General features: G+C 62.8%; 1 protein-coding gene across 2 annotated transcripts in view; it reads right to left on the bottom strand.

The window, feature by feature from the left end:
- AP2A2 (adaptor related protein complex 2 subunit alpha 2) overlaps positions 1-23,588 on the bottom strand; it is a 72,810-nt gene that overhangs the window by 16,608 nt on the left and 32,614 nt on the right. The window contains exons 3-10 of one of the 2 annotated variants that reach the window (XM_066372486.1): positions 18,675-18,817; positions 16,813-17,006; positions 13,264-13,393; positions 9,620-9,721; positions 7,499-7,607; positions 5,750-5,900; positions 4,147-4,315; positions 2,324-2,461 (exon numbers count right to left, since the gene is read on the bottom strand). In XM_066372486.1, the coding sequence (XP_066228583.1) occupies positions 2,324-2,461; positions 4,147-4,315; positions 5,750-5,900; positions 7,499-7,607; positions 9,620-9,721; positions 13,264-13,393; positions 16,813-17,006; positions 18,675-18,817 (1,136 nt within the window). The remainder of the gene's footprint in view (positions 1-2,323; positions 2,462-4,146; positions 4,316-5,749; positions 5,901-7,498; positions 7,608-9,619; positions 9,722-13,263; positions 13,394-16,812; positions 17,007-18,674; positions 18,818-23,588) is intronic. The other variant, XM_066372527.1, reaches the window with a different exon arrangement.

The raw sequence follows: 23,588 nt of genomic DNA, 5'->3' as shown, positions 1-23,588 counted from the left end.
CCTGGCCCGCCCCTCTGCCCCCGGCACACATAGAATTTTAACAGTGTCCCTGACCAAGACAGGCCTGGCCCGCCCCTCTGCCCCCGGCACACATAGAATTTTAACAGTGTCCCTGACCAAGACAGGCCTGGCCCGCCCCTCTGCCCCCGGCACACATAGAATTTTAACAGTGTCCCTGACCAAAACAGGCCTGGCCCGCCCCTCTGCCCCCGGCACATGGGGCAACTGTGTCCCCCCGAACAGCATCAGCACCCAAACCAGACCAGGTACCGGTGAGCTGCCTGCCCTCACAGGGTCCCTGCCACCCTCCCTCCCCACGGTGCCCAGACCTCTGCTGGCGCCTGGACCACGTCCACTTGCTCTGCCCTCCTCCTCGGCCTCCGCACAACTCTCCACATGACGCAGAGCATCATTCCAGACCACACGCCGCATCAGCACCTCGGCTCACCCGCGGCCACGCCCTCGGGCCCTCGGACGACACCGGCCCACAGTGCTCAGCCGCCTCCTGCCCCTGCGGCTGCCGTGCCTTCGTCCTCGCCCGCCAACTCTCTGCCGTGTCCTGCAGAAGCCCCATCCCCACAGCGGGACCTTCCAGAGGCCCCCCAGGACCAGGCCTGCCTCCACCTGCCTCGGCCACCCCACAAGCAGGTCTCCTGTCCTGCCCACGCCCTGTCCTCCCTGTGCACAGAAAGGCTCCCTGTGGGCAGGCCCGTGTGTGTCCTGGGCACGGCTGCTCCCGGGCACCTGGCTGACAGAAGGACGGAGCACTCACCAGGGGCCGGGAGTGTCTGCTTCACTCCTCACGTGACAAAACTGAAAACGACACTCATTTAAAGGACACGAGAGCTGACACGGAGCTGACTGACACTCAAGACCTGGAGAGACCGTCACACACAAGAGCATACCCGTCTCTGCTCATGACACCCCCCAGCAATAACCGCAGTCCTTGCGCCAGCCCTGTGCCCACAGGTGTCCACACCAGACCCCCGCCACAGCCCACCCTGAGCGCCTCTCTGCCCACGTGCCTCTTCTGGGAGCCTCCTGCCCAAGGCCAGGGCCCGGCCCCGTGCTCCCCAACACGCCCTTGCCCCTCTTCCTCTGTGGCCCTCTTCTCCGTCTAGTGGCCAGCTCAGCTCAGAGTCCCTACGTCTGAGAGGCCCACCCGGCCCTCCCGCTGCAGGGCAGCCCGAGCCGGCCCTCACTGAGCACGGCCACTCACTGAGCACGGCCACTCACTGAGCACGGCCCTCACTGAGCACGGCCCTCACTGAGCACGGCCACTCACTGAGCACGGCCACTCACTGAGCACGGCCCTCACTGAGCACGGCCCTCACTGAGCACGGCCACTCACTGAGCACGGCCCTCACTGAGCACGGCCCTCACTGAGCACGGCCCTCACTGAGCACGGCCACTCACTGAGCACGGCCCTCACTGAGCACGGCCACTCACTGAGCACGGCCCTCACTGAGCACGGCCACTCAGCACTGGAAGGCGAGACCCAGCAGCCCGGCCACAGCCACTCTCTGAGTGACTCAGACCACACTGAGCGCCTGACCTCACAAGCCACAAACACACAGAAGCACCAGCCCGGAGCCCGTCGCTCAGCCAGCCCTGACGCGGACACGCGCTCCACAGAGCTCCCGAGGAGGCCGCAGCTGCACTCTGGTGCCAGAAACACAGGTAACAAACACCTTTCCAGGACGGGGAGGCTGGGAGCCCTGCCAGCTCCTCTGCACAGGCTGACACTGGGCCCGAGAGGCCCTGGGGAGGCAGAGCCAGACCTGGGTGGACCACACAGCACCGGCCTCCTCTCTGCTGGGCACATGCTCCAGCGCCCCCTGCCCTCAGGCTGGGGCACGATGCCTTTCACACAGTGAGCAGTTCGCTGGGTGTGTGCACCCTCTGCAGACCACACAGCAGCACCGGACGCTAAGATGGCCATGCGATCAACAGGGCTCAGGCTCTTTCATGGATAGACCACAGAGATGTCAGGAGAACACGCTAAGCAAGAAGTATTAACTCAAAGCTCCAAAATTACAGTCCTTCCCACGGGGATCTGAATTCAGATTGACCTCAGCCGCAGCTCACTGAAGCCTCACTGGACCCGGAACAGTGGAAGTCCTTCCCTGAGGGCGAGGAAAGTGCCAGAAACCTTACCAGAGGGAGGCTCGGAGACAAATGCTAAAGCAAAGAAAACTTTCACCCAGCGCCCAGCAGGCTCTCAGCAAAGGGGTGGAACAGAACCCGAACCAAGAAGGAGGCACTCTGCTGAGATGCACAAGCGTCTGGCGCTGGTGACAACACAAAGGCCATCGGAACTCACAATCTCTTCTCGAATGGAGTAGTCTGCAGTCTCCAAGTAGCTCAGCATCTCAGCCACAATCTGCTGGGCGTTGCTGCGGTCACACATGGCATAGAGGAGGTCCACGGCCCGCTGGCGCACACTCACATCCCGCTCCGTCTGCGGGAGCAAGGCCCAGAGTGAGAGCCTGGCCCGACCCCGGGCTGGGTGGACCGACCCCGGGCTGGGTGGACCGACCCCGGGCTGGGTGGACCGACCCCGGGCTGGGTGGACCGACCCCGGGCTGGGTGGACCGACCCCGGGCTGGGTGGACAGACCCCGGGCTGGGTGGACAGACCCCCACAGTGGTCCTGACACTCCCTGAGCTCTGCTCTCCTCACTCACCATCTGAACCCAGGGACCCCCCAGGCTCTGGTCCGGCAGAGCCCCCCAGCCCAGAATCAAGCTCCGTCTCCTAGGGGACGGGCCAGAGGTCATAGCCCGGCACATTCCGCGTTGCCTAAGCGCTTGGCTGGGGGTGGCTCTGGGCCCCGCCCCAGGCCTGCACATCAGTGTCTCAGCACAAGAAAGCACAGGTTCTGGGTCGAGAATGAGCAAAGGCAGGGCCGGCTGGTGAGCCCAGTGGTGATGGAGCACAGCCCTGATCCTGGGCCTGGAGGGGCCCAGGACAGCACGAGGCTCACTCCGAACCCAGTCAGCCTCCTGTTCAAATTGTACAAAAAACATGTTAAATTCGTGCAAACACGAAGCAACAGAGCCGGACCTGCTCTGACTCTAAGCCTGGGCTGGAACGCAGGCCCAGCAGCTCCCTAACACTCGCTAACGGCCGGCAGCACCCCGGATCCCTAACTCTCGCTAACAGCTGGCAGCACCCGGGTCTCTAACACTCGCTAACGGCTGGCAGCACCCCGGATCCCTAACACTCGCTAACAGCTGGCAGCACCCGGGTCTCTAACACTCGCTAACGGCTGGCAGCACCCCGGATCCCTAACACTCGGATCCCTAATACTCGCTAACGGCTGGCAGCACCCCGGATCCCTAACACTCGGGTCTCTAACACTCGCTAACGGCTGGCAGCACCCCGGATCCCTAACACTCGGATCCCTAACACTCGCTAACGGCTGGCAGCACCCCGGATCCCTAACACTCGGGTCTCTAACACTCGCTAACGGCTGGCAGCACCCCGGATCCCTAACACTCGGGTCTCTAACACTCGCTAACGGCTGGCAGCACCCCGGATCCCTAACACTCGCTAACAGCTGGCAGCACCCGGATCCCTAACACTCGCTAACAGCTGGCAGCACCCGGATCCCTAACACTCGCTAACGGCTGGCAGCACCCCGGATCCCTAACACTCGCTAACGGCTGGCAGCACCCCGGATCCCTAACGCTCGCTGACAGCCAGCAGCACCCGGATCCCTAACTCTCGGATCCCTAATACTCACTAACGGCTGGCAGCACCCCGGATCCCTAACACTCGGATCCCTAACCCTCGCTGACAGCCAGCAGCACCCCGGGTCCCTAACACTCTTTTGCAAAAGGTGAGTTTTGTTGGAGACAAGATATTTTATATTCCTACCAAAAACGTTTTTTCTGTTGATTCCAAGGTTTGTTGCGAGTCTGGCGCGTGTAAGACGCAGGGTCAGTTGCTGCGCGTTACAGTGGTCCTGCCCCAGGCCGAGGACAGAAGCGCCCGGGACACCGTGTCGTGGGCGCCCAGGGGAGTCGTGAGCTCCTCCCGGGGGTCCCCGCGGCTCGGCTCCAGCTGCTGCGCCCACCCCAGCGACGCCGGTGACGGGAGCGCCCCCCACGCCGGGGACCGTCCGCCCCGGAAGGGCACTTGCCTTCAGGGCGTTGATGACCGTCTCGATGTGCGTCTTGACAGCCTCGTGGGAGAACTCGGAGCTGGCCAGCGTGCACATGCTCTCCAGGGCCAGGTAGCGCAGGTTGGTCTCCCGGTGCTGCAGGAACTGGCCCAGCTGGTTGCAGGCGCGGACGAGCAGGTTTGGCTCACTGCGGGGACGGAGAAGTGGGTGAGCAGGGCCCACGTGCCCGTCAGCATGGCAGGCAGCAATGCCCTGCCGTGTTCACGGTCACCACGCTGCTGAGGTGGAGACGACAGGGGCCTCCCAAGACGTAAAAGCCTGAACTGTAAACATCAGGTCAGTTTGACGTCCCCCTGGTAGTGACCACAGAGAAAGACACTCTCAGAACTCCACCAACTCCAAAGAGCTGCTGGAAACAGAGGCGCCTTCCCAAGCCCAGCGACGGCTGCAGCCCTGTCCCGAGCGCATGGCGGAGACTCGGGGCTCCTGTCAGGCTGTGGCCAGGAATGGGTCTCGGCCAGAGGTCACCAGCCCGGGAAACGCTCGGGTGGAGCCCCGACAGCGAGAGGACTCCGCGGGTAAACCTGAGAGAGGCTGGTGAGCACTTCTGCACCGAGGACTGAAATCTTAGATCTCTGCCCACTCCTCTGGCTCGTGATGCTGTTGCTCTTCAAACACGTCTAATAAAGACACAAAGGCTTCCTCTCACGTGGAAAGTGGCGTCTGCAGTGTAGGTCAGACTGTGTGTGTCTCAGGGAAGTGCGTGTGAAGGAGTGTGTGGGGGAAGCGGCGGTGAGCAGGCCTGCACGGCCCGGGTGCTCCCTGCTCCGCGCGGGGGTCCAAGCACAGCACCGAGAACACAGCACCACGCACAAGGCCGCGTGCAGGGAGTCCGGCTGCGGAGCTGCGCAGACGGCCAGGCAGGAAGCGCTCCCGCTGTCCGGCACCTGTCCCGTCTCTGTGCTGCACTGACCGCCTGGTCATCCCCGCTCTCCCCAGAGTGGCCTGAGACAGCCGGGAGGCTGCTCTGCCCACAGGACAGTGAGCGAGACCCACACAGACAGGCGCCCGCCCAGCAGCAGGGTGTGGTCAGGAGGGACAGCAGAGGCCCTGGGGGCGGGGCGGGGCAGGGCGGGGCGGGGGGGGGGGGGGGGGGGTGGCGAGAAGAGGGCTGTACAAGGGCAGCAGCTCACGCCAGTGCCTGTGGAGGGGCCCCGGTCTCACACTCCCAAAATGTTCTTGGTTAACCTATCTTATTAGCCGTAGCATTCCTAACCCTATTAGAACACAAAGTGCTGGGATATATACAACTACGAAAAGGCCCCAACGTAGTCGGACCCTACGGCTTACTTCAGCCAATCGCAGATGCAGTAAAACTATTTATTAAAGAACCCCTCCGACCCCTCACATCATCCATCTCAATATTCATTATTGCCCCCATCCTGGCCCTAACACTAGCCCTAACCATATGGATTCCCCTCCCCACACCCTACCCCCTCATCAACATAAACCTAGGCATCCTATGTATACTAGCCATACCCAGCCTAGCTGTATATGCCGTCCTGTGATCAGGCTGGGCCTCGAACTCAAAATGTGAGTGGCCAGAGGACCGCCGACGCACCTGTCGTGGTGGATGATGAGGCTGATGGCCTCGAAGAGCACGGCGTTCTTGGCGTTGGAGTGCTGCACCTTCTTGGACTTGGGCGGCTCCTGGGCCTTGTTCAGGATCGTCTCCAGGCACTCGGTCAGGCGGCCTCGCACGGCAGGGTCTTCTGGGCGGGACAGAACGCCGTCAGGCCAGCTCCCCCACGGCCCACCCGGCCCCTCCCAGCCGCACCCCTCGGGTCCAGACTCTCCCGTCTTCTCAAACTGGGGAGAAACGGTGGCTGTTCACACTGCACAGCCATTTAAAAGAAGACGCCTCAGAGCCAGGGTAACGACACAGACGTTTTAATGACACGCCACTTTCACGGAGACACAGATCACACGTGAAGGGAAAAAAAAACCTCAGACACACGGACAAAACACAAGATACACAAAAGTTTTAGGAAAAAAGGGCAAAACGTTTTTCTCCATGTGCAATTACCAATAGAAATAAAGGAAAAGTTACAAGAAACAATAAAAAGGAAAAAATTTAATATCTACTCAAACCAGAAGAAACAATGGACCAAAAAAGAGTAAGAAAGCAGTAAAAATACCAGAACGTCAGAAACAACTATGGAACACGTCCACAAAAACCGTCAGGGTGCTGGGAAGACAGCCGTGTGCGAGCAGACAGCACCCCTGTGCCTCGTGAGTCGGAGGCAGAGCAGGGTCCCCAAGGGCCCCCAAGAGACCGGGACCCAGAGGCTGGAGGGTGAGGAGGGTGGAGGTCCCCACCACAGCACAGCAGGGACGGCCGAGAAAGACCCCGCTCCAGCCTGAGAGGAGGAGGTGAGGGAATTCACAGCGTGGGCAAGCGGGGAGGGTGGGTCTGAGTCTGTGACACCAGATGGGGAGGAGAGGAGGAGGAGGGTCACACTTGGTGTAAGAGATACTTAGTATAGAAGGTACTTGAAATTAACAAACACCCTGCACAAAGACAAATTAGATTCAAATGAAAAGGTTACAACAACAAAGCAATCTTTGTAGAGGGAACTGGGGGTATCTGACAAAATTTTCATGTTCACCCTTCAACCAGGAAATTGTTTCTAAATACCTGTGGTGCTCATCAAACCAGTAACATTTTAGAATGAAACATGAACACAAAAATATCCTGTGTACATGGTTAAGGTTACACAGATTATTAACAATTTAGGATACAAAATTTCTAATGGTTTCAAGTTTTATTTTAAAAGATTGCTTCAAAAACCTGCACAGATCCCATACTATATATATAAAAGCAGAAATAGGCCCTGGCTGGTTGGCTCAGCAGTAGAGCATCAGCCCAGTGTATAGAAGTCCCAGGTTCGATTCCCGGCCAGGGCACACAGGAGAAGCGCCCATCTGCTTCTCCACCCCTCCCCCTCTCCTTCCTCTCTGTCTCTCTCTTCCCCTCCCGCAGCCAAGGCTCCATTGGAGCAAAGTTGGCCCGGGCGCTGAGGACGGTTCCATGTCCTCCGCCTCAGAAGCTAGAATGGCTCTGGTTGCAACAGAGCGACGCCCCAGATAGGCAGAGCATCACCCCCTGGTGGACATGACTGGTGGATCCCGATCGGGCGCATGTGGGAGTCTGTCTGTCTCCCTGCTTCCCTCATGGGGGGGAGGGGCAGAAATAACCACAGACAGTAACAACACTGCCAACTTCCCAGGTCAGTGAGGGCCACAAAGGGAACAGGAAAGACCTGGCCGTGGGGCTGCCTCCTGTCTGAGCCTGGGTGCTCCGCCGTACCTGGGGGTGGGTAGCACTGCAGCAGCCTCAGAAGCTTGACTGACAGCCAGGGAGCCGGAACAAAATAGTAAGTGTAGTCCTGCAGGTCTGTGGACGCAGACGTCACAATCTGTAAAACAGCACAGGTGTGAGGGGCTGCGGGCAGGGGCCCAGGCGCGGCCCCCACTGCAGGGACCCACACAACGCCACACTGGTTCTGGGGCCACAGGTCACATGCTAAGAGCATCTGATAAGCTCCTCTGTGCTTGCGAGGTGAGGGCAGGCTGCTCCAGGTGAGGGCAGCCCACCACGGCTCGGGCTGCTGCTGCTGTGTGACCAAAGCCCCCTGCCTTGCGGGACACCTGCGCTGACCCTGCTGAGTCCCAGCACAGAGTTCCACGACACCCACAGCCTCGGCCTCTCCTTTGTGGACCAGAAAGTGAGTAAGACACAAAAGGGAGGTCTCTGGTCCCTCAGAAGCGAGAGGCTGGTGTCCTGACCCCAGCCTCGCGTCCCCACGGCCCCCAAGTGTACCCTGCTGCCATGAGCTTGCCAGGGCCGGAGGGCACTTCCTTCCCTCACGGTTCCACCCAGGCCCCAGCAGGGCAGACCTGCCACCAGCCTTCTGCTTTCAGAACACACGACTGCCCCCACTCAGCTCGGTGCCTCCCCACCTCCAGCATCAGGGGGCTCACAGTAGCTTCTCCCTACAAAGCCCCCCAGTGTGACAATGTAAGTCACAAGTGAGCACGTTCAGAAAAGTGGGTGTGCCATATTTGTGCAAATTCTATATGGCATCAAAAGTGAGTGAAAAGCACAATAGACAAATATGATCATTTCAGCCTGACCTGTGGTGGCACAGTGGATAAAGCGTCGACCTGGAAATGCTGAGGTCGCCGGTTCGAAACCCTGGGCTTGCCTGGTCAAGGCACATATGGGAGTTGATGCTTCCAGCTCCTCCCCCCTTCTCTCTCTCTGTCTCTCCTCTCTCTCTCTCCCTCTGTCTCTCCCTCTCCTCTCCAAAAATGAATAAATAAAAAAATAAAAAAAATTAAAAAAAAAAAATATAATCATTCCACAATGTTGACCAAAACAAGTCAAACACAAGAAACTAAATGCTGCGTGACCATTCGCACCAAGTCCAGACCACACGAGGCCAGCGACAAGTTCGAAGCGAACGGAGGGACAGTGAAGGCGGGGCCCGCGGCGGTGAGGGCAGAGCCCGAGCAGTGAGGGTGGGGCCCGTGGAGGTGAGGGCGGGGCCGCAGAGGTGAGGGCGGGGCCGCGGCGGTGAGGGCGGAGTCCGAGCAGAGAGGGCGGGGCCCGAGCCGTGAGGGCGGGGCCGCGGCAGTGAAGGCGGAGTCCGTGGAGGTGAGGGCGGGGCCCAGGCAGTGAGGGCGGGGCCCGTGGAGGTGAGGGCGAGGCCGCGGTGGTGAGGGCGGAGCACCCCGGCCTAACAAGGTGGGGGGCTGGAAGCTGGACTGGTTGGCTCAGGGCACCTTCCCACACAAGTGGGACCTCTCTCAACTGACACAGATAAAAAGAAAGGCTAACCAATAACTAACCAAGTTTTGCTCTAGAATTTATAAACTGCCAAATACCCTGCATTCTAAAAAGGAAATGAGCCCTGGCCGGTTGGCTCAGCGGTAGAGCGACGGCCTGGCGTGCGGGGGACCCGGGTTCGATTCCCGGCCAGGGCACATAGGAGAAGCGCCCATTTGCTTCTCCACCCCCCACCCCCTCTTTCCTCTCTGTCTCTCTCTTCCCCTCCCGCAGCCAAAGCTCTATTGGAGCAAAGATGGCCCGGGATGGCTCCTCAGCCTCTGCCCCGGCGCTAGAGTGGCTCTGGTCGCGGCAGAGCGATGCCCCGGAGGGGCAGAGCATCGCCCCCTGGTGGGCAGAGCATCGCCCCCTGGTGGGCAGAGCGTCGCCCCTGGTGGGCGGGCCGGGTGGATCCCGGTCGGGCGCATGCGGGAGTCTGTCTGACTGTCTCTCCCCGTTTCCAGCTTAAGAAAGAAAGAAAGAAAGAAAAAAAAAGTAAAAAAAATAATAAAAAAATAAAAAGGAAATGAATATATTCATTACATAAGGTAACTGAGACCCAAGCCCACTCTGAGTCCCGCCCCCCATCCACAGACTCACTCTGCTCAACCTGGAGACGGCCAGAGAAACGGAGGTTTTGAACTCTTCCGGGTTCTTCTGTGCTAAGGTGGTGATGAGACTCGTGGCGGCAGTCACCACACCCTGGGAGAAAGACACACCATGACCTGCATTTCGATTCCAGTCAAAATACCTGAGACTCAGCTCTCATTTTAAACCCAGTCTTCAGATGAGGCTTGAAGCTCAGAGTGGCCACCTGGCAGCCCACAGGCCCCCAGGCCGACTCCGATCGGCCCACCATGCTTTTAGAGATGAAGACAGCACACTGCAGGCGGCTTTCTCTATCCAGATTCTCCTGCAGACACACAGCCCCGCATATGCCAGCCCCTACCCCGGTCTCCACTCCCCCAGCCCCCTGTCCGCCCCGTCGCCTGTCTGGCCCATGGACATCTGTGCCTGCCGCCCCCGCCCCCACCGCCCCGTTACCATCAGCCCACGAGGACTGTGGGGTGAGCTATTATCTTTAGACTCACTTTAATCTTTGCAACCCAAAAGTGAGGTTGTAAAAGAACAACTGAAAAACACTTTCCAGCCCTTTAGAAAAGTGCCCCAGGCCGTGTCTCTGCCACCGGGTCAGCCCCTAAAACATCACGCCCAATGGGACTCCCTCCTTGCCAAGACCATACAGCACAAGTTGTTCCCAATAACTCATGGCTTTTGCAGGAAATATTAAATAGTTTTCTCACAAATTAGGGGGGAAAAAAGACAAAATGAGCCCTGGCCAGTTGGCTCAGCAGTAGAGCGTTGGCCCGGCGTGTGGAAGTCCCGGGTTCGATTCCCGGCCAGGGCACACAGGAGAAGTGCCCATCTGCTTCTCCACCCCTCCCCCTCTCCTTCCTCTCTGTCTCTCTCTTCCCCTCCTGCAGCCAAGGCTCCATTGGAGCAAAGATGGCCCGGGCACTGAGGATGGCTCCTTGGCCTCTGCCCCAGGCGCTAGAGTGGCTCTGGTTGCAACAGAGTGACGCCCCAGATGGGCAGAGCATCGCCCCCTGGTGGGCATGCCGGGTGGATCCTGGTCGGGCGCTTGCGGGAGTCTGTCTCTGCCTCCCGCTTCTCACTTCAGAAAAAAATATAAAATTAAAAAAAGACAAAATGAACACTTCTTCATGGTGAAGGTGCAAACAAAGTCAGCAGGAAACTCCCCTGGGACCAGGTGCTCCCACGGCCCCCTACCGTCACTCCAGGGGCAGAGCCACAGCCTCATCAGAGCCTCGCTGCACTGGTCCCTCCCTTTCCCGTGGAACGTGAACTGCACGGGACAGACAGCTCTCACTGGCCTGACTGTCCATCCTTGGTGGACAGAGTAAGTAACCAAGACTCCACAAGCCAGACAGCTTTAACAAGCTCAGTATTCACAGCACACAGGTTCCACCAGGGCAGAGCGCCGCTGACCCGCCGTGCTGGAGCCTGGGCTGGCCCACCAGGTCTCCACTAAATGAGCAATGGGCCAGCAGAGTCGGCTGGAGCTCAAGGGCCACTGGGCACGGGTTCTGGCTCTCCCTGCAGGTGTCTCTGTAGGAAGGGCGGTGTGGGGAGAAGGCTAGAGCCCAGGACACATGCCAGCCAGCCTGCTCCATGGCAGTGACCACGTAAGGGCGTAGAGGGTGCCCCGTCGCCCACACAGGCCCCCGGGCTCCTCCGGGCTGGGCGGGGACGTTCACGGGGGGGGGGGGGCAGCCGGCAGCCGTAGGGATGCAGGGGCTTCCTGACAAGGCAGCAGTGATGACCTGTGCCAGCCAGGAATCCATAAGCTTGACGACAGCGTCCGTACAGAGCACCTCGCCCAAAGGAAGCCGTGCAGCCTGCCCTGAGCCCCACGCAGCACCTGCATTCTGGGCTGGCGGAGGGCCCCAGGTCCCAGCTCTGAGCCCCACGCAGCACCTGCACTCTGGGGTAGCGGAGGGCCCCAGGTCCCAGCTCTGAGCCCCACGCAGCACCTGCACTCTGGGGGAGCGGAGGGCCCCAGGTCCCAGCTCTGAGCCCCACGCAGCACCTGCACTCTGGGGAAGCGGAGGGCCCCAGGTCCCAGCTCTGAGCCCCACGCAGCACCTGCATTCTGGGGGAGCGGAGGGCCCCAGGTCCCAGCTCTGAGCCCCACGCAGCACCTGCACTCTGGGGTAGCGGAGGGCCCCAGGTCCCAGCTCTGAGCCCCACGCAGCACCTGCATTCTGGGCTGGCGGAGGGCCCCAGGTCCCAGCTCTGAGCCCCACGCAGCACCTGCACTCTGGGGGAGCGGAGGGCCCCAGGTCCCAGCTCTGAGCCCCACGCAGCACCTGCATTCTGGGGGAGCGGAGGGCCCCAGGTCCCAGCTCTGAGCCCCACGCAGCACCTGCATTCTGGGGGAGCGGAGGGCCCCAGGTCCCAGCTCTGAGCCCCACGCAGCACCTGCATTCTGGGGGAGCGGAGGGCCCCAGGTCCCAGCTCTGAGCCCCACGCAGCACCTGCACTCTGGGGGAGCGGAGGGCCCCAGGTCCCAGCTCTGAGCCCCACGCAGCACCTGCACTCTGGGGAAGCGGAGGGCCCCAGGTCCCAGCTCTGAGCCTGCGGCACCTCCTAGTTCAAGCCTTGATCTATGTGAAGCTATTCAATCTCTGAACCTCAGTTTTCTCATCTGCAAAGCTGGGAAAAGCCCCACTGCCTCATAGGGTCCCACCTGAGGAGCAACGTGTGACCTGAAGCCTCCGGGCCTCCAGAATTGCTTCCTGCACCCACAGGTGCGGTCAGTCTGACCCTGCGTGCTCCAGCATGCCCCAGGGTGCGTGGCTGGCACATGAAGCGCACGCCCAGGCCTCCTGTCCGGGCCCAGCCCTCTCCCAACAACTCTGTCTGCAGACACCCAGCTCCATTCTGAGGAAACGCTGCCCCTGTCTGGACACACACCCTCCCAGTGAGCCTGGGACAACCCGTGGGGCAGTCACACCCGGCAAGCTCACCTCTGAATCTCCGTGTAAATATCATTTTATACTTAATTTAACTTGATTATTTTTATTGGTTGATTTTATTGAGAAAGGAAGGGGGAGAGAAAGAAGAATATCGATCTGTTCCTGTACGTGCCCTGGCCGGGATCGAACCAGCAACGAATGTTCGGGAAGACGCTCTAACCAATCAGCTATCTGGCTGGGGCTTAATTCCATTTTTAAGGTTGATTTCTCTTCTGGGAAACAAGTACAATAACCAGATAACACACTCATACTCTCTACTCACAGGTAAATCTTCCTGTTTGTCTTGAAGTTTGATTCTCTCGTTTATACAACAGAATTGAGGCAAAACAAGACCACTCTGTCAGTACCTGCTCCGACCTGACCTCACCTCCTGGCGTCACGTCCAGTGTGGACGTCTCACCGCAGCTACTGAGCCACTCTGTGCCCCCTGTCCTCGTCCACAGCCCGGGAATGCCCTGGCTGACCTCTGTCTTACTCGGCTGTGCAGCCCAGCCTGCAAGGGGCCCCCAACACCCAGTTCCAGGTGAGCTAGAGACCGCGTCCGACCGGTCACCCCAGGAAGCGGGTGCCCACAGGCTCCCTGGACAACATCGTGAGGAAACACACGGAGCGGTCAGAGGGGCTACTCCTACAAGGTGACCCGGCCGGTGGGGAGGGTGTGGGCTCCTGTTTGGAGGCACTGACCAGGTGCTGGTCGTTGAGGAGATGCACCACTCGGGACGCCCAGTCGCCCGTGGGGACGAGGTGGGGCGACGTCCGGTACAGACGCAGCAGACACAGGGCGGCACTCTGCTTCACGCTGTCCATGGTGTCTCTGCAAGACAGAGGCGGCGGTCACTCAGCAGCACAGCCAGCGTGGCGGACCCACGCGGTGCACCGCCCCGCCCCAGAGGAGCGGGGGGCCCGAGGCACACCAGCGGGCAGGCTGGAAGGGCAGACAGACTGAGGGCACTCAGCCTCTACCGGGCGCAGACCGCCCGTGCGAGGGGTCTGCTCTGCAGAGCTGCCTCCGTGGATGGCACCTCAGACAGCCACAGCGAGGAGTCCGCTCCCCCCACCGTCCCTCTCCAGAGGGTCTGCCAACGCCACCCAACTGCCGCAGGCGACCTGGCTGTGCAGGCACCTCAGTGACGCTCTGCCGTCTGTGTTTGAGTCACATAGTTGCTAAAGCAGCTTTTCTTTGGAAAAGAAGAGGAGGTGGTCTGCAGGTTTCTCACGTTGGTTCAGACTCACTTGGAAATAAAAAAGCTGAAAGGGAGGTAGATGGCAAAGCAGCCTCCCAGCCTCTCCCCCCTCCAGACGGAGCCGGAGGTTGCTTCCCGTCTGCAGAACCCTCTCTGGTGCCCTCCCAGCGGCCCTCCTGCCCGCCCGGCCTCTCTGGTGCCCTCCCAGCGGCCCTCCTGCAGAGCCCTCTCTGGTGCCCTCCCAGCGGCCCTCCTGCAGAACCCTCTCTGGTGCCCTCCCAGCGGCCCTCCTGCCCGCCCGGCCTCTCTGGTGCCCTCCCAGCGGCCCTCCTGCAGAACCCTCTCTGGTGCCCTCCCAGCGGCCCTCCTGCCCGCCCGGCCTCTCTGGTGCCCTCCCAGCGGCCCTCCTGCAGAGCCCTCTCTGGTGCCCTCCCAGCGGCCCTCCTGCCCGCCCAGCCTCTCTGGTGCCCTCCCAGCGGCCCTCCTGCCCGCCCGGCCTCTCTGGTGCCCTCCCAGCGGCCCTCCTGCCCGCCCAGCCTCTCTGGTGCCCTCCCAGCGGCCCTCCTGCCCGCCCGGCCTCTCTGGTGCCCTCCCAGCGGCCCTCCTGCAGAACCCTCTCTGGTGCCCTCCCAGCGGCCCTCCTGCCCGCCCAGCCTCTCTGGTGCCCTCCCAGCGGCCCTCCTGCCCGCCCGGCCTCTCTGGTGCCCTCCCAGCGGCCCTCCTGCAGAGCCCTCTCTGGTGCCCTCCCAGCGGCCCTCCTGCCCGCCCAGCCGCTCTGGTGCCCTCCCAGCGGCCCTCCTGCCCGCCCGGCCTCTCTGGTGCCCTCCCAGCGGCCCTCCTGCCCGCCCAGCCTCTCTGGTGCCCTCCCAGCGGCCCTCCTGCCCGCCCGGCCTCTCTGGTGCCCTCCCAGCGGCCCTCCTGCCCGCCCGGCCTCTCTGGTGCCCTCCCAGCGGCCCTCCTGCCCGCCCGGCCTCTCTGGTGCCCTCCCAGCGGCCCTCCTGCCCGCCCGGCCTCTCTGGTGCCCTCCCAGCGGCCCTCCTGCCCGCCCGGCCTCTCTGGTGCCCTCCCAGCGGCCCTCCTGCCCGCCCGGCCTCTCTGGTGCCCTCCCAGCGGCCCTCCTGCCCGCCCAGCCTCTCTGGTGCCCTCCCAGCGGCCCTCCTGCAGAGCCCTCTCTGGTGCCCTCCCAGCGGCCCTCCTGCCCGCCCAGCCTCTCTGGTGCCCTCCCAGCGGCCCTCCTGCCCGCCCAGCCTCTCTGGTGCCCTCCCAGCGGCCCTCCTGCCCGCCCGGCCTCTCTGGTGCCCTCCCAGCGGCCCTCCTGCCCGCCCGGCCTCTCTGGTGCCCTCCCAGCGGCCCTCCTGCCCGCCCGGCCTCTCTGGTGCCCTCCCAGCGGCCCTCCTGCCCGCCCGGCCTCTCTGGTGCCCTCCCAGCGGCCCTCCTGCAGAGCCCTCTCTGGTGCCCTCCCAGCGGCCCTCCTGCCCGCCCAGCCTCTCTGGTGCCCTCCCAGCGGCCCTCCTGCCCGCCCAGCCTCTCTGGTGCCCTCCCAGCGGCCCTCCTGCCCGCCCGGCCTCTCTGGTGCCCTCCCAGCGGCCCTCCTGCCCGCCCGGCCTCTCTGGTGCCCTCCCAGCGGCCCTCCTGCCCGCCCGGCCTCTCTGGTGCCCTCCCAGCGGCCCTCCTGCCCGCCCGGCCTCTCTGGTGCCCTCCCAGCGGCCCTCCTGCCCGCCCGGCCTCTCTGGTGCCCTCCCAGCGGCCCTCCTGCCCGCCCGGCCTCTCTGGTGCCCTCCCAGCGGCCCTCCCCCCCGCCCGGCCTCTCTGGTGCCCTCCCAGCGGCCCTCCTGCGAGCCCTCTCTGGTGCCCTCCCAGCGGCCCTCCTGCCCGCCCAGCCTCTCTGGTGCCCTCCCAGCGGCCCTCCTGCAGAGCCCTCTCTGGTGCCCTCCCAGCGGCCCTCCTGCCCGCCCAGCCTCTCTGGTGCCCTCCCAGCGGCCCTCCTGCCCGCCCGGCCTCTCTGGTGCCCTCCCAGCGGCCCTCCTGCCCGCCCGGCCTCTCTGGTGCCCTCCCAGCGGCCCTCCTGCCCGCCCGGCCTCTCTGGTGCCCTCCCAGCGGCCCTCCTGCAGAACCCTCTCTGGTGCCCTCCCAGCGGCCCTCCTGCAGAGCCCTCTCTGGTGCCCTCCCAGCGGCCCTCCTGCCCGCCCGGCCTCTCTGGTGCCCTCCCAGCGGCCCTCCTGCAGAACCCTCTCTGGTGCCCTCCCAGCGGCCCTCCTGCAGAACCCTCTCTGGTGCCCTCCCAGCGGCCCTCCTGCAGAGCCCTCTCTGGTGCCCTCCCAGCGGCCCTCCTGCCCGCCCGGCCTCTCTGGTGCCCTCCCAGCGGCCCTCCTGCCCGCCCGGCCTCTCTGGTGCCCTCCCAGCGGCCCTCCTGCCCGCCCGGCCTCTCTGGTGCCCTCCCAGCGGCCCTCCTGCCCGCCCGGCCTCTCTGGTGCCCTCCCAGCGGCCCTCCTGCCCGCCCGGCCTCTCTGGTGCCCTCCCAGCGGCCCTCCTGCCCGCCCGGCCTCTCTGGTGCCCTCCCAGCGGCCCTCCTGCCCGCCCGGCCTCTCTGGTGCCCTCCCAGCGGCCCTCCTGCCCGCCCGGCCTCTCTGGTGCCCTCCCAGCGGCCCTCCTGCCCGCCCGGCCTCTCTGGTGCCCTCCCAGCGGCCCTCCTGCCCGCCCGGCCTGCCCTCAGCAGAACCTCCATGCCCCACACAGAATCTCCCCAAACTCAAGGGGGCGGGACGGTTTACAGAGAAGTCCCAGGACTTGGGGGTGCGGCCCTCTCCTCGGTCCCCTGCCCCTCCTCCTACAGCCCCGGGTGAGGCTGCAGCCGCCTCCTGGCTGGGTTGTGTGTGGCGGGCAGCGGGCTGGCCGGAGGGACTTCACCTGACATCTAAACGGTCTCTCCTCTCCCACCACGCAAAATAAATGTGAGACTAACCCATTCTATAAAGTCTTTAAGTTGCTATACATTTGATTTCTTCAGCACGAGAGGGAGACCTTTTTCAGCCAATCACAAGACACATACCCAGCAACGAGGATCTTGGGGATCTCCCCAGCGAAGGCCTCGGCCATCTCCCGGCTGCCGACGTTGGCGATGCAGTGCAGGGCCAGGCCCATGAAGGTGGGGTTCCGGCTGGCCAGGTCGTTCTTGATGGCGTTGTTGATCAAGCGGATGAGCTCGCTGTTGGAGTTCACCAGCACAGAGATGAAGAGATATCCCTGGGGCCAAAAGACAGAAGAGCAGAAAGCTCGTGACCCCCTAGGTCCAAGTGGGCCCCGAGAGGCCTAGCAGACCCCCACGCAGGCTGGACCAGCCCCCCAGCCCCAGCATGACCACAACGCTCACGGGCTGCTAGAGCCACGCAGAGAGGGCACGTCCACACCGGTGAGACGCTTGTGCCACAGAAGCCGAGTCTCTGCCGTCGGCTCTGCGTGAGCACGTCCTGCAGGAGGGGCCTCAGAAGGCGTCGGGGCCCCGTGGACGCAGACACCGTGGCCCTCTCCCCGGGCCCCTCACTTCTCCGTCTGAGTAACCCAGACTCACCACTGTCCTGAGCGAGAGGGGAAGGGGCCTGCCTTGACCATAACTAAAGACACTGGGGGGCTGGGTTCCAGAGTCCAGCTAACTGCTGTCTCTCTCTCTCCCGAATCTGCCTCCGCCCCCAGCTCCCCCTCCCCACCCAGGCCAAACTCCAGCCCGTGCGTCCCACGGCCCACAGCGCCCCGTGCAGGGCGCACAGAGTCCTCACACCTCGGCTGGTCTCAGCAGGGAGGCCCACAGGAGCCACGCCCCCTTCCACTCTGCACATGCAGCGCAGGGGAGCCCCCGGCTTGCTCCCCACTGGGTGCACCCTCGCCCACCAGCGAGCCCCCCGTCCTGCGGTCTCAGCTTGGGCTCTCCCCGGGAACTCTCCCCTCTCAGGGCTGCAGCTTCTCTCACCTCCTCAGGCACTGGCCAGAGCAGGGACTGTCTACACAGAGGGCCGTCTGATGCCACCTCCCCACTGAGCCCCATCACCTTTGGTCACTGTGCCCCCAGGGCCTTATTTAGCCTGATCCACGGAAAACGCTCAATAAGTTCTTGTGGAGTAAATACGAACACTTAATAAAATTCCTGGGGCATCTAAGGTATTTCTTATTTTCTGTACGTTTTTGAACGGGGAAATGTTACTTTGTAACACTGGAGAAGACACACAGAAACAGGATTCCTGAGAAGATGCAGGCCGCCCCGGAAGGCGCCAGAAGCAGGCAGCCAGCCGCACCTGAGTGCAGGGCACGCTTCAGAAGCAGAGAGCTAGTCTACAGCCACACCACCCGGAACCCGCCCGATCTCGTCTGATCTCGGAAGCTCAGCAGGGTCGGGCCTGGTCAGCACTTGGATGGGAGAAGCAGAAAGTTACACATTGCGGGAAGAAGACACCCGCTCTCCCCTCTGAGGCAGACCTCACAAGGACCGTCACGTGGAAGCTAGCCCCACGCAGCACCAGTCTGAGCCTAGGGGAGCTTCCCAGACACATGGGACATGTCAAAACACGGCCACCTTGTCAAAAGCCTGTCACCTGGGAAGAGCTCCTGCCGTGGCCCCCTAGTGCCTGGAGAGCCGGGCTGGTCGGGGTGCCCACACCGGGCACTGCTCTCCGATGCCCTCCGGCCCCTAGAGCCTGGAGAGCCGGGCTGGTCGGGGTGCCCACACCGGGCACTGCTCTCCGATGCCCTCCGGCCCCTAGTGCCTGGAGAGCCGGGCTGGTCGGGGTGCCCACACCGGGCACCGCTCTCCGACGCCCTCCGGCCCCTAGTGCCTGGACAGCCGGGCTGGTCGGGGTGCCCACACCGGGCACTGCTCTCCGACGCCCTCCGGCCCAGACCCCACCCCACAGCGACACTCACGATCTGCTTCTCCGTGTATCTGTTGGAGCTCAGCAGGTTCACGGCCTCCATGTGCCCGAAGTCGATGTCGTGGCCCAGGAGGAAGATGAAAAGCAATTTGCAGACGTACTTCTTTTTACTGTAGCCGTCGAGAGCCTTGTCACCTGGGAAAGGAAGTGGAGAGCTCAGTGGCAGGACCAGGACAGGCCGTGGCCCCAGCAGATGCACACCCACCCCGTGCTGGGCGCGCGCGGCATCCCTAAACTGCATGGTACACACCAGAATCCAAACGTCTGGTCTCCCTGAAGAACAGACCTGCCGCCGGAGCTGTGGGCTCCCAGGACAGGAGGCCCCGGGCAGGCACCGCCCGGGCCGCAGTCCGACCTGCCACTATCCGCCAGGGTCGCTAGAGCTGGCCGTGCCTTAAACCTGTATGTTCATCTCCTAAACAAGTTTCCTAACTGACGCAGATGAACACTGTCTACATAACCCTCCGTCTCACACCACCTCTAGGACAAGTCACCCCGCAAAACCACACAGAGGAACAGTAGGGCTCCATGTCTCCACCCCAGAGCCCAACTGGTCCTCACTAGAAATCATGGCACATTGAAATCATGTGACTCCCTGTTAAAGGATCCCTCAGGATTGCCATTAGAAACACCTGAAGCTCCAGTGTCACTTAAAAGTGTAAAACACCCCGGCCCTGGCCAGGTAGCTCCGTTGGTTAGAGCAGTGGTTTCCAACCCGCCAGGCCACGGTCCTGACGTTGTATGAAGAGGGTGGTTAACGCCTGTGGACCGGCACAAAGTTTCTGGCAGACGGACCCCAGTGTGCAGACCAGTGGTTGAAAAGCTCTGGGTTAGAGCACCGTCTCGACACGCCACGGCTGCGGGTTCAAGCTCCCGTCAGGGCGCACACAGCAGTCAACCAATGACGGCATGAATGCGTAGAACAAATCTCTCTCACTCGCTCTCTCCCCAGCTCCTCTTTCTCTAAAAATCAGTAAGTACAAATTCTAAAGTGTAAACTCCTCCTCCGAGCCGACCACAAGCACCGGCAGAGTGACAACCAGGCTGCAGGTCTCACAGCCGCGGCTGCCGCAGCAGGATGCCTCTCCTTTCCTTTCCTTTCCTTTCCTTTCCGCCCGGGGCCTCCAGCCCCAGCCCGGCCCTCGGTGTGGTCGCTCGGAAAGGGGCGACCGCTCTGGCGCTGTGGGCTGCCCTCCTGTGTCGGGTCAGTGGCGACCCCAGGGTTTCCCCAGCACGTTTCGAACCATCAGCCCTCCGAGACCTGGCTTCCAGCAGCAGCTGCTCCTGTGGACCAAGGGCTGTGGGCGAGGGCCAAGGTCACCTCCGAGCACAGAGTGGCACTGACACACCCTGCCTCAGGTGCCGCTCACATGTCCGAGACAGCAGAGGCTCTGCCCCACTGCTTCCAGGGACCACCTGCCCCACTGCTTCCAGGGACCACCTGCCCCACTGCTTCCAGGGACCACCTGCACTTGCGGGTCAGGGACAAGCCTGGGAACAAGCCCTGCTGTCCAGAGCCCAGATGTCCATGTCCATGTTGTGTGCTCCCCAACACTGCCAGCCCCTCTCCCCTGCCCCCGGGAGCAAGGCCCAGCCGAAGTGTGCATGAGGAGCCAGCATCCTGGTGGCCACCACAGGGCACCGCTGGGCCTGGCTCTTCCCTCTGCAGGAGCCCGAGCCCACTCCCCACTGCAAAGCTCACTGTCAGGACACCAGGTCCAGGTGCCCCTGGTCAGCGGCTGAGTCCAGGGGCTCAGGGCAGACCCCCACGCTCCTCCCCTTTAGCAGAACCCCCGCGCTCCTCCCCTTTACCGGCCTGATCGACGCGCTGGAAAGACACCACTGCAGAGGGCGCCCTCCTGCAGCTGGGGGTGAGGACAGGGGCTCTGCCGCCCCACAGACCCCTCAACCTGACCCCACCCCAGCTATAACCTTCCCACAGACCCCTCAACCTGACCCCACCCCAGCTATAACCTTCCCACAGACCCCTCAACCTGACCCCACCCCAGCTATAACCTTCCCACAGACCCCTCAACCTGACCCCACCCCAGCTATAACCTTCCCACAGACCCCTCAACCTGACCCCACCCCAGCTATAACCTTCCCACAGACCCCTCAACAGGACCCCACCCCAGCTATAACCTTCCCACAGACCCCTCAACCTGACCCCACCCCAGCTATAACCTTCCCACAGACCCCTCAACCTGACCCCACCCCAGCTATAACCTTCCCACAGACCCCTCAACAGGACCCCTGCATCCAAACGGGCTCCTGCCCACACCAGCAACTCACAGCCCACAGCAGGGCCCCACCCTCTGCCTGGCCCCAAGGCCGGTGCCCAGGCCAGGCCAAACCAGCACCGCCCCTGCACTCCAGCGGGCTGAGTGCCCTCCTCGCTCCAAGGAAGGACGTCCACACCTGTCCCGAGGTCTCTCCTTCAGCCCCGGAGGCCACCCAGTCCCGGGCCTCATGGCCACCCTCGTTAGAGCGCCAGGTTCTCCAGTCTACGCCCTGTGGCCCACAGGGTGGCTTCTCTCCCGACTGTCCCAGTCTGAGACAGCCCTCAAAAGTCAGGTTCAGTGTTGGCTAGAACTGTCTTCTAATTCCAGCGATCTCAAACTGTTACTTCGAGGCTTTTCTGAGCGGCAAGTGGGGATGACGATCATGGCAGCCAGGTCCTTGGCTTGTAGTGCACACCAAAGGAGAGAACGGGAGGGCAGCTGGCCACAGCCACGAAGGCGTCGAGCATGTGCCCCAGGCTCTGCCAGCTCCTCTGGTGCCCGTTCCTCGGCAGGCCTTCCAGGAACAGGCAGTGTGCCAGGCTGAGCAGTGCCAGGACCGAGGGAGACCACAGCACAGCTCATGAGGACAGCAGATGAAAACGGGGTCAGGACAGGTGTTTCCTCACCCATCTCTCAGAACCCTAACTCTCTCCAGCTGCTTCCGTCCTCACGTCCCTCCACGGAGTTCTCACAGGGTTACTGCAGGTCTCAGCTCCAGAATTTCCAGGTGGTCTTATCTCAAAACCTGCTATACCACCTTTCCACTCCCCAAGCTTCCCGCTGGAATTTCCAGGTGTGCCGATTACTTCTCTAAAACGGAGAGCCTTGGTCTCGTCTCCACCTGAACCTGGGGCTGGGGTTCTGTGACTGTTCCTGATGTCCCCGGCCACGTCTCGACCCTCGTGTGCCCGGTCACCTGCCTCCGTGCTGGGCAGCCTGTGTGCAGAGCTCGTGTGCCTGGTCACCTGCCTCCGTGCTGGGCAGTGTATGTGCAGAGCTCGTGTGCCCAGTCACCTGCCTCCGTGCTGGGCAGCGTGTGTGCAGAGCTCGTGTGCCCGGTCACCTGGTCACCTGCCTCCGTGCTGGGCAGCGTGTGTGCAGAGCTCGTGTGCCTGGTCACCTGCCTCCGTGCTGGGCAGTGTGTGTGCAGAGCTCGTGTGCCCGGTCACCTGCCTCCGTGCTGGGCAGTGTGTGTGCAGAGCTCGCTGCAGGAACCATCTGCGGCCCCGGGAACAGCATCTCCAGACAGGCTGCTTCTCCTCCCTTCACCCGAGTTTAAGGCCTGAGGCTCCGCGGACCGTCCAGATGTCCGAGGCCTCCCTGCATCACGACAGGCAGGCTGACTTCAAGGTCACTTGGGCCCTGACAGCACTGTCTCTGGAGGCCTCAGTTTATGGTGAAAGGGGCTCCACTCTGGGTGGGCTCGGGGCCTGGACGTTTCTCTCCTCCGGCCCAGGCTGCACAGGGCTGGGGGCTGTCCTGTGCCCTGGAAGGTGGCTTGCAGTTCCCAGCCTGCCTCCACTGGGTGGCAGCAGCACCCTCCCAAACCAGTGTGACACCAACGCTGTCCCCAGACCGTGCCAGAGGCTCTGGAGGGCGAAGTCGCCTGATTGACGACCACCTGGAGACGGCGGGCTCAGGCTCAGCAGTAACGGGGCTCTGCTCCCCGCTGTGTCTCGGGGTCAGCGGCTCAGGCTCAGCAGTAACAGTAATGGGGCTCTGCTCCCCGCTGTGTCTCGGGGTCAGCGGCTCAGGCTCAGCAGTAACGGGGCTCTGCTCCCCGCTGTGTCTCGGGGTCAGCGGCTCAGGCTCAGCAGTAACAGTAACGGGGCTCTGCTCCCCGCTGTGTCCTGGGGGTCAGCGGCTCAGGCTCAGCAGTAACGGGGCTCTGCTTCCCACTGTGTCTCGGTGCAGCAGTAACGGGGCTCTGCTCCCCGCTGTGTCTCGGGGTCAGCGGCTCAGGCTCAGCAGTAATGGGGCTCTGCTCCCCGCTGTGTCTCGGGGTCAGCGGCTCAGGCTCAGCAGTAACGGGGCTCTGCTCCCCGCTGTGTCCTGGGGGTCAGCGGCTCAGGCTCAGCAGTAACAGTAACGGGGCTCTGCTTCCCACTGTGTCTCGGTGCAGCAGTAACGGGGCTCTGCTTCCCGCTGTGTCCTGGGGGTCAGCGGCTCTCGGAGCAGCAGTAACGGGGCTCTGCTTCCCGCTGTGTCCTGGGGGTCAGCGGCTCTCGGAGCAGCAGTAACGGGGCTCTGCTTCCCGCTGTGTCCTGGGGGTCAGCGGCTCAGGCTCAGCAGTAACGGGGCTCTGCTTCCCGCTGTGTCCTGGGGGTCAGCGGCTCTCGGAGCAGCAGTAACGGGGCTCTGCTTCCCGCTGTGTCCTGGGGGTCAGCGGCTCTCGGAGCAGCAGTAACGGGGCTCTGCTTCCCGCTGTGTCCTGGGGGTCAGCGGCTCTCGGAGCAGCAGTAACGGGGCTCTGCTTCCCGCTGTGTCTCGGGGGTCAGCGGCTCTCGGAGCAGCAGTACCGGGGCTCTGCTCCCCGCTGTGTCTCGGGGTCAGCGGCTCAGGCTCAGCAGCAGCAGGCAGCACTTGCCTGCAGCAGGGACCTCCTCTTGGATAAGGCCAGTGGT

This window comes from Saccopteryx leptura, chromosome 1, assembly GCF_036850995.1.
Source record: "Saccopteryx leptura isolate mSacLep1 chromosome 1, mSacLep1_pri_phased_curated, whole genome shotgun sequence".
Taxonomy (NCBI): domain Eukaryota; kingdom Metazoa; phylum Chordata; class Mammalia; order Chiroptera; family Emballonuridae; genus Saccopteryx; species Saccopteryx leptura.
Note: the sequence above shows the minus strand (reverse complement) of the source record. Positions and strands in the feature narration are given on the sequence as shown.